The 8,925-nt window shown below is 37.3% G+C and overlaps 1 protein-coding gene across 1 annotated transcript; it reads left to right on the top strand.

Annotated features, from left to right (window-relative positions):
* Positions 1 to 2,862: 2,862 nt before the first annotated feature.
* Positions 2,863 to 7,842, top strand: IL22 (interleukin 22; the record flags this gene model as incomplete). Its single annotated transcript, XM_079140026.1, has 5 exons — positions 2,863 to 3,048; positions 3,619 to 3,684; positions 3,795 to 3,938; positions 4,855 to 4,920; positions 7,327 to 7,842. The coding sequence occupies 5 exons, from the start codon at positions 2,863 to 2,865 to the stop codon at positions 7,402 to 7,404; spliced, it is 540 nt and encodes a 179-aa protein (XP_078996152.1). The 3' UTR covers positions 7,405 to 7,842.
* Positions 7,843 to 8,925: the final 1,083 nt, after the last annotated feature.

Below are 8,925 nucleotides of genomic sequence, written 5' to 3'. Positions count from 1 at the left end.
AAATTTCTGGCATTTTAATTTTGTTTCACAGTTATTTATCCCTCTTTGGGAACACTAAAAAAGCTAGTAAGTAGGATCAGTTTAAATCCCAACTTTAGAAGTGCTACAAAGGCAATCCCTGAATTACTTCCATATTCCCAAAGACAGAAAATTATTTAAATTTGTAGATCTACTTATTCCTTCTGTATGCTTTATTGCATCTTTCATATACATGTAGCACTGATGCAAGAGTTGGCTTTATAAAGATTAGAGACTGCCCTCAAAACATACAATTTAATGATGTAAAAATTTATTTGCCCATGGGAACAAAGTTATGTATGCTTGTCAGTTCACAGACAAACCAACACATGCCTATTTAATCCCCAAAATAGTTTAAATCTAGTGCTAATATTAGTATATTGAACTCTGGGAAATTGGGGAAGGAAGAATTTCCTCATATTTTCTTGGGCTCATGAACAACTCCAAGGAAACATTTGGAATAGGTCTAGTTTTCATTTTTTTTTAATTTTGAAAAAGTGATTTTATTTTTAATTGGCAAGTAAATAAATATTGTGTGTATATATATGCATGTTGTATAATATGATATTTTGCTATGTGTATACATGTGGGATGACTAAATGGAGCTGATTAACATCTTCATTCCCTTCAAACACCCCCCCCCACACATACACACCCTGTGTGTGTGTATAAGTGTGTGTGTGTGTGTGTGTGTTTATTTATTTATTTATTTTTGTAGTGAGAACATTTAAAAATCTATGCTTTGAGGGCTGTGGTTGTAACTCAGTGGTAGAGCACTTGCCTAGTATGTGTGAGGCACTGGGTTCAATCCTCAGCATGCCATGAACATAAATAAACAAAATAAAGGTATTGTGTCCATCCATGACTAAATTAAAACCTACCCTTTGAGCAATTTCAAAATATACACTATATTGCTATTAACTACACTCATCATGATGTACAATAGATCTCTTGAGTATAGTCTTTCTTCTAAGTGAAATTTTATATCCTTTGATTAACATAGCCCCAGTCTTCTGTCCCCAGGCCCTGGCCATCACTGCTTCTATGAGTCCAAGGTTTTCAGATTCCATATTTAAGTGAGATCCTGGGGACCTGCTTACTCTCATCTTCCCTTTTGTCTCCTTCTCCCAAGGCTACCTTCCTAAGTGCTCAGGGTCCTGTGCTGTTCTGGCCCTTGGCTTCAGCACCTCTCTCAGGAGTGTGCCATCTCTACAATGGTCAAGATTTTACAATACTTTAATCCCTTCTTCCATCTCTTTAACACTCCTAATCTTAATTAGTTGTGAGGAGAAAAATTGGATTCAACTGATTTTCATGAATTCACTCGCATTCCTTCCCGCAGCAATAGACACTTGCATTTTTGATAGTGGTGCTTGCTCTCTGTTCCTACTCATTGGCAGAGTTGCCAGTCTAGGTTTTAGGTGTTATTTAGGATTTAGCAGATTTTTAAAAATGTAAAATCAACATGCAATCACTTTATTTTTTTTATTTTTGGTATTGTTATGATTTTAATTTTATAACTCAAATTAAATAGGTTTGCTCCCACTAAACTATAATAGGGTACAATTTTTCTTGATATAAGAAGTTCGTAAGTGGATTACTAAACTATATAGTATTTGTAAATCTTAGATATCTAGCTGACTTTGATATTCCTCAGTGTTCCATAATTGTTTATTTTAATTGTTCGGTTTATATTGTAAACAAATGGGGTACAACTTGTTTCTCTGGTTGTACATGAAGTAGAGGTGTACCATTTGTGTAATCATACATTTACATAGGGTAATGGTGTTTGAGTCATTCTGTTTATATGATTTCTCTTCTTCAATTATTTGTCTATATAGTAAGAGTTATTCTAAGATTATTTGGAAATAGATTTTGAACTTGCATATTGTTTAGAATTAGCATAGATAGAATTTCAAGATGAATTACTCTATACCTTTTTAAATTAAAAATACATGTAAAGGAAATGATTAGATTCTTAAATAATTATATTTCCAAGCTTAAATTGATATTGGTCATATTCCATGAGTGAAGATTTTTGTATTTGCATCTATCATAATTGTTATAATCACTTAAAAATAGTCTCAGAGTAAAAAAGAAAATATTGATTAGATTAACCTACACTATTATTTTAAAAATGTGTCTAGTTTAGAATTCAGCATTTATTTTCAAAAAATGAGATAAAATTATTTAAAAAAATTGGAATGATATCCAAGTTGTCATTACTACTTACTTCAATGTAGAGGATAGAGGACATGGGTCCTTTATTTCTGGTCACTTCTAAAGAGATAAGAATCTACGAAGCTGGTAGGAAAATGAGTCTGTGACCGAAATGCTTACTCAGTTACTATAGGAGATCAAAGACTATTATACTAAACCTGGAATCTACTAAGACAAAGCAATTTTTTTTCTTTGAAATGTATGTAGGGTTTAGAAAACTTCTGGGATTCATCTGTGAAAGCCCCGTCTGAGCCGTGATAGTGACGTTTTAGGGAAACACTCACATCTCAAGGTGGGAAGGATGGGAGGCAGCATTTTGTGGGCTCCTACGGTGGTTAGGTAGTTCTCAGAAGACAGTACTGGAAATTAGATAATTGCTGATGTCATACTTTTCACAATTAGAAAAAAATTGGTGTCCTGGGAGCTATAAAAGCAATAGCTTCTACCTTTTCCAGCATAAGCAGAATCTCCGAAACAGGTGAGTGTTTCAGCAAGCTGATACAATTGGTCTGTTCTGTGTGAGACTTCTTGACTAATCTGTTTCCCTCATGTTGTCTTTGCCTCCTGTTCTCCTGACACCAGGTTCTCCTTTCCCAGTTGCCACTCAAGTTCAAGTTATCTGCAATGACTGCCCTGCAGAAATCTGTGAGCTCTTCCCTTATGGGGACCTTGGCTGCTAGCTGCCTCCTTCTCACTGCTTTGGCGGTGCAGGGAGGAGTGGCGGTTCCCATCAGTGCCCACTGTTGGCTTGACAAGGCCAATTTCCAGCTGTCTTACATCACCAACCGCACCTTCATGATGGCTGAGGAGGTACTCATCTCAACCTTGCTCTCTTTCTCATTGGATCTACTTGGGACCGAAATAGTTTCTAATATTTTGTTTAGTATTTAATTTCTCTTCCCCTGATATTTTTATTGGCACATTATAATTATACACAATAGTGGGATTCACTTTTATATACTTTCATGCATACACCCAATATGACAACCTAATTTGGTTAACATCATTCCTCATAGATCTTAACATTTTCTTTGAGCATTTCTAAGATCTTTAGGAACCCATCATTTATCCCCACGGATAACTTTGTCTCTTCAGAGACTCTTAGAGGTTCTAATTTTTACCAGAACTCCTTCCTTCCATTTTGGCCTTAGGATGCATACTTTGAGTTTTATACAAAGAGGAGCCACTTAGTATCCCATCTGATTATTAATTTTTTCCTTTGCTCCTTTGTGCAGTATTCAAAACTCATATATGCATCTTAATTCTGTCTTCAGTCTTTATGGGATTACTCTAGGGATAAGGCAAGGTGTACATCTCCATTTATAGACCTTTTTTCTCTCTCCTTCATGTCCCGACATTCAGTCTTTTCTTCTCTTCCAGGCCAGCTTTGCAGATAACAATACAGACGTCCGTCTCATTGAGGACAAACTGTACCAAGGAGTCAATGTAAGTTATGGTCATGAGGAGCACAGCCTGGGGTCATCTGTGGTTAGTTGCTGGATGGGTCTTCTGGCTGCCCCCTCATATGACCCCTACTGTCTCTTTTCCACCTGCAGATGAGAGAGCGCTGCTATCTGATGAAGCAGGTACTGAACTTCACCCTGGAAGAAGTGCTCCTTCCCAAGTTGGAAAGATTCCAGCCCTACATGCAAGAGGTGGTATCCTTCCTGAATGGTCTCAGCAACAAGCTCAGACTTTGTGTAAGTCCCTGCCTCAGCTTACCTCCACCTACTCCTGGCCCCCTCCTCCTCTCTTCTTCCACTGACAGCCTGTTTCCCGAGGCCCTCGCTCCTGCCCCAGCCCTATGCTTACTGCCTTGACACTACTGTCATCAGAAGTCATTTGGAATTGCACAGTGTTAGCTTTTGCTTTAATTGACTCACAGTTTTAGTTTATAGTGGTGCTTGGTGTTTGGAAGAAAAGCGTACAGAAGCCTCATTTGTTTTTCTGTGAAAAGAAAACAACTCAGATTACATGTAATGGCTGTTAAGGAAAACGCCTATTTGTGGAAATGGATCCACTGAGAATAAGTTACTAGATGGAGGGAATGGGAAGAGAGAAAGTGGGAAGAGAAAGAGGGACCTGGGAAGGCTTACTGGTGGTGGGTAAGCAAGGGCTGCTCCCTTCTTAATGTCGTGGGAAGTGACAAAATCAGAAGTGTGAGAACCTGGTGTCTCAGCAATTTTAAGACTATGAGACATGTTGGAGAGGAGTGGGCAGAGCGAAGTGGACCTGCTGTTAAGTGAGGAGTGCGTATGTTCACATAAGATGTTTCCTATGTCGTTCTGAGCACACAGTTTTGATGAGGTACAGTTAGAGTTTTATTCCTGTCAGAATTGGCATAAACTACTCCATTCTTTCCATAAACTTAAACCCCCAAAGGATTTCCCCCCAAATGAAGAGAGGTCCTCTGTAAGGGAAGTGCTGGATTTTGGTGTCCAAGACAATTCAAGAGCTCAGAAAATCTAGGTCACTGTTGAAATCTAGGTCATTGTGGGTAAAATTACCCAGAGCTTCCATTCCAGGTGAATTGTCACATGCCTCGGAGGGGCTTTGAGGTTCATAAAGCTTCAGCACAACAAAGATAAAATAGTTACTTTTGTTTTCATTTTGTAGCACATTGAGGGTGATGACAAGCATATCCAGGAGAACGTGCAAAACCTGAAGGACACCGTGAAAAAGGTACTATTCATAAATATTAATACTAAATCATTTAATAGGTGAGATAAATGCTGCTTTTCTTCTCCCCTCCTTGTGATTCCTATGATCAGGTTGATAACTTAGGTGCATGTGTATATAGAAATGTCTATGCATCTATAAATCAATTTCCAAATTTTTTCAAATCATGAACTTATCAGAGAAGCAAATTATGAAACAAACCAGGGAACTTAGGTCACCTAGTCTTATGTGGCCCGTGTTCTGAGAATGGCCAGTGGCAGAGCCAAGCTGGAGTACAGGTATTCCTATCCTGCTGCCAGGTCAGCACCTATCTGGCAGCCATATGTACTAGGTTTAGTATATTCTTTTAGATTTCTATTGACTCACAATCTGAAGGATCACTTGCTCTAACCCAGAACACTGGTGAAAATTTATTTGCAGTGATTTTTTTAAGTCATTGATTTGATGCTCTGAAACTGGGAAAAATCAACCTAGAACAATAACAAAATTACATACAGGATTGAATTTAGGAATCACTGATAATTATGTTTAATTATTATAACACTGAGTCCAATCATGGTTGATGGTTTCAAATAGAGTGAGAATATTAGTCACAGATACAGTATAATGAAATGGAAGTGTTCATTTCCTTAACAAACCCCTATCAACTATATATCTACTGTGAGTTAGTTTATTTCTATGGTAAATAATTGTGTGACTTACTGGAGGAAAAGAACAATAGTGGAAGACTCAGACTAGCAAATATGACTCATTCCCGACCCAGAGGAATGATTGGTGGCAGTGAAAGTGAAGGATTTTTGCAAGCAGGTGCAATTGAATACTCAGAAACATGAAGGCTCCAGTTGATGAAAATTTCAGTAACTTACTTAGCCTCAATTTCCCCCTCTCCATCATAATTGTTTTTTAGAAGAAATTTCTTCCTAAGAATAATCTATCAAACATGACTATTTGCACTTCTTTGATTTCTGAAGGCTTTCTAGTTTTTCACTGTGAAGTTGGATTCTCCTGTTATAGAGCTATTACCTAGACAGGTAGGGCTGAGTGTTAGCATGCCACAGAGAACATGTGCTTTGCACTTCTTGTTTAAAAAACCCCTGATGTCAGAATGCTTTGTTGTCTTTAGAAAAGCGAGGTGTGTGAGAGAGAAAGCACATGGGAGGTGAGATCTGTGTGAGAAAACAAAGATTTTTTTAAAAGCCTTTAATCCATGTGGGGAGAATCAACTTTCATTTTTATAATAGGGTTGCCATGTGGAAAAGTGATTATGCTTTTCCCCCTGTAACTTCAGAAAGCACAGGCAAGAGAGAAAATGTTATTCAGAGAAAGCTCCACAGGAGGAACAACTGATCAGAGTTATCCAAAATGGGAGGGCAGTCATGAGAGGGATTAAGTTGCTGTCAGTGGAGCTGAAAGCAGAGGGCAGGCTGTGATAGAATGGATGGTAGACAGAAGGGCAAAGTAAGCCATGAAATTTCTCATAGTCTTGGTCTTGGGAATCTTTCAGATACAAAATAGTATCTTTAGGCATTATGTCAAAGAAAATATGGAAAAATAGTAAGGGGTAAAAAATCAGGAAGAAAAAGGAGAACAAAGTATAGAAGACAATGATGACAGGATTTTTCTTGGAATAATCTGGAACAAATTTAATAAATTACATACATTTCAGAGGAGGAGGCTTTGGACTTGAATTTGGGTTTTCTTTCCCATGAATTTGAAAGCCTCATCTGTTTTCTACTTGCAATGATGTTAGTACCTATATCTGGCTTTTTATTAAGGCAATTGGAAAGGACATAATTGATATTTTCCCCATGTAAGTGAAAACCTGTTTTTCCCCCCTTTATCAAAAGGGGGAAAGGAAAAAGCCCAAGTGCTTGTTGGTACATGTGTGGTTTTGATTTGAGGCTGTTTGAGTTGTCACTGACTGGTCAGAGACAGTTGGAGGCCATGTGGCAGGGCAAGCCATTGTGGATGGAACTCAGCAATGTGCTTAGTCTGGTTAGGAGGGAGACAGCTCTCTGCCCTGCATTCCCCTGACCCCCATAAGTATTTTTATTTATTTTTAATTGACAAATAATTGTTGCGTGACTTATGAGGTACAATGTGATATTTTGATCTATCTGTATATTGTAAAAGATTCAATCAAAGTAATTACCATATCCATCAATAGTTTCATTGGGGCACATGCAACGAGGTGGATGCCTTTCGGTGCCCTCTCAGTTCAGACAGCCATCATTAAGGTCTTTGGCAAATCATATTATACTCAGGCTAACGGGGTAATATTATCATTTTCAAAAGGCTAAAACCTGGTTTCTGTTCCTAGCAATCTAATCACACCATCTGCCTTTAACTTGTTCCTCTTTAGGAAACATGGCAAAATGCTCAAATACATTTGTGTTCTTATTTTCACAGCTTGGAGAGAGTGGAGAGATCAAAGTAATTGGAGAACTGAATTTGCTATTTATGTATTTGAGAAATGCCTGCATCTGATGGAGTAAAGCTGGAAATTGAATAGCTTGCGTGCTAAAAATATCAATGAGATTTCTGAAGGAACTTTTTTACTAAAAGGAAAATGGGAAATCAAATTCCACCATTGTGGGTGAACTCCACATGAAACCCTGTTTAGCTGAAAAGAAATATCAAAGTCATTTTTGTCATAAGACCATAGGTGGACCTTGCAAGCATACAGATTTATTTGATAACATTTTGTTATAACTGGTGTTTTATACAACAGAAAAAATTATTTTTAATTAATTGTCTATTTCCAAAAAAAGATTTCTTCCCATTCCTTTAGAAAATAATTCGAAATAATTGCATTTCCATAATACTTTATATTTATAAATTTATTTATTATAAGAATGCATTTATTTATGCCATTTTATTAATATGGATTTATTTATAGAAACATTTGAAATGCTACTTGAGTATAAGTCTATATTCATATTTATGACAGTAATTATGGAGCTATAATATGTTTGATTTCAATAAACACATGGATATTATGTGTTGTGTCTTTGTGATTTTTCTCTTTTAATACCACCAATATCATTATGATATTCATCATCTGATCATTCTCATGACTTTTTACTTAACTCAAATAATGATCAATATTATACTGTTAAAATTTGGATCTGGAATGTCTCCCAAAGGCCGCTGTATTAAAGACTTAGTCCCCAGGGTCAGGCTATTGGGAGGTGGTAGAACCTTTAGGAGGTAGGGCCCAGTGAAACATCTTCCTTGGGGGTGTGCCCTTGGTAGGGAGACTGGGGTCATGTGCTCCCCACTACAATATTGCCTTGCCACAGGCCCAAATGCATCAGGGCCAATTGACAGGGCACATGGACTGAAACCTCCAAAACTGTGAGCCTTTTCTGGTTATGAGTTATTTGGTTATCAGGTATTTGTTTTAGTAATGGAAAGCTTGGATATGTATATCCATTTTACATACAAGAAAACTGAATGAGGAACACATCAAAAACTATTTTATAACTATAATAGTTGACCTTGATTGAGGCAGGTCTATCTGATTTTAAGGACTGTGTAGATTTATTTTGTTGATTCGGCATGTCATTCTGAAAGTAAAAGGTAAGACACTGAAAAGAACTCATCTGTGTCTTTAGCAGTTTGTGGATAGAATGAAGGTGATGCTGCTGGGGAGAAATACGTGTAGCCTCTCTTGTGGTGGATGAACTGGTTTAGTTCTAGAATAAGCCCATTATGGATAGCATTCTTCAGTCTTCCTGTAAACAGGCAATAAAAAAATGGGGACTATGTTGGTGAGTCTTTCCTACGGTGAAGTTTAGCTCTGCTAGAGAATTCTCATAGAGCAACATATAAAACCCAGAGAGGGAAAGTGTACATCTTTAAGATCTGTTCAATGGTACAGAGAAGACAGAGCAAAGGCAAAGATAAAGGCTGAACTATTTCTATCTAGAACAATTGAGAAATGACACCTTCATTGAAGAACCATTCCGTGATAATAGATCTTTTCACAGAAGGTTAAGGTCAGTA

Source organism: Sciurus vulgaris (genome assembly GCF_902686455.1).
Source record: "Sciurus vulgaris genome assembly, chromosome: 5".
In the NCBI taxonomy this organism is placed as follows: Eukaryota; Metazoa; Chordata; class Mammalia; order Rodentia; family Sciuridae; genus Sciurus; species Sciurus vulgaris.
Note: the sequence above shows the minus strand (reverse complement) of the source record. Positions and strands in the feature narration are given on the sequence as shown.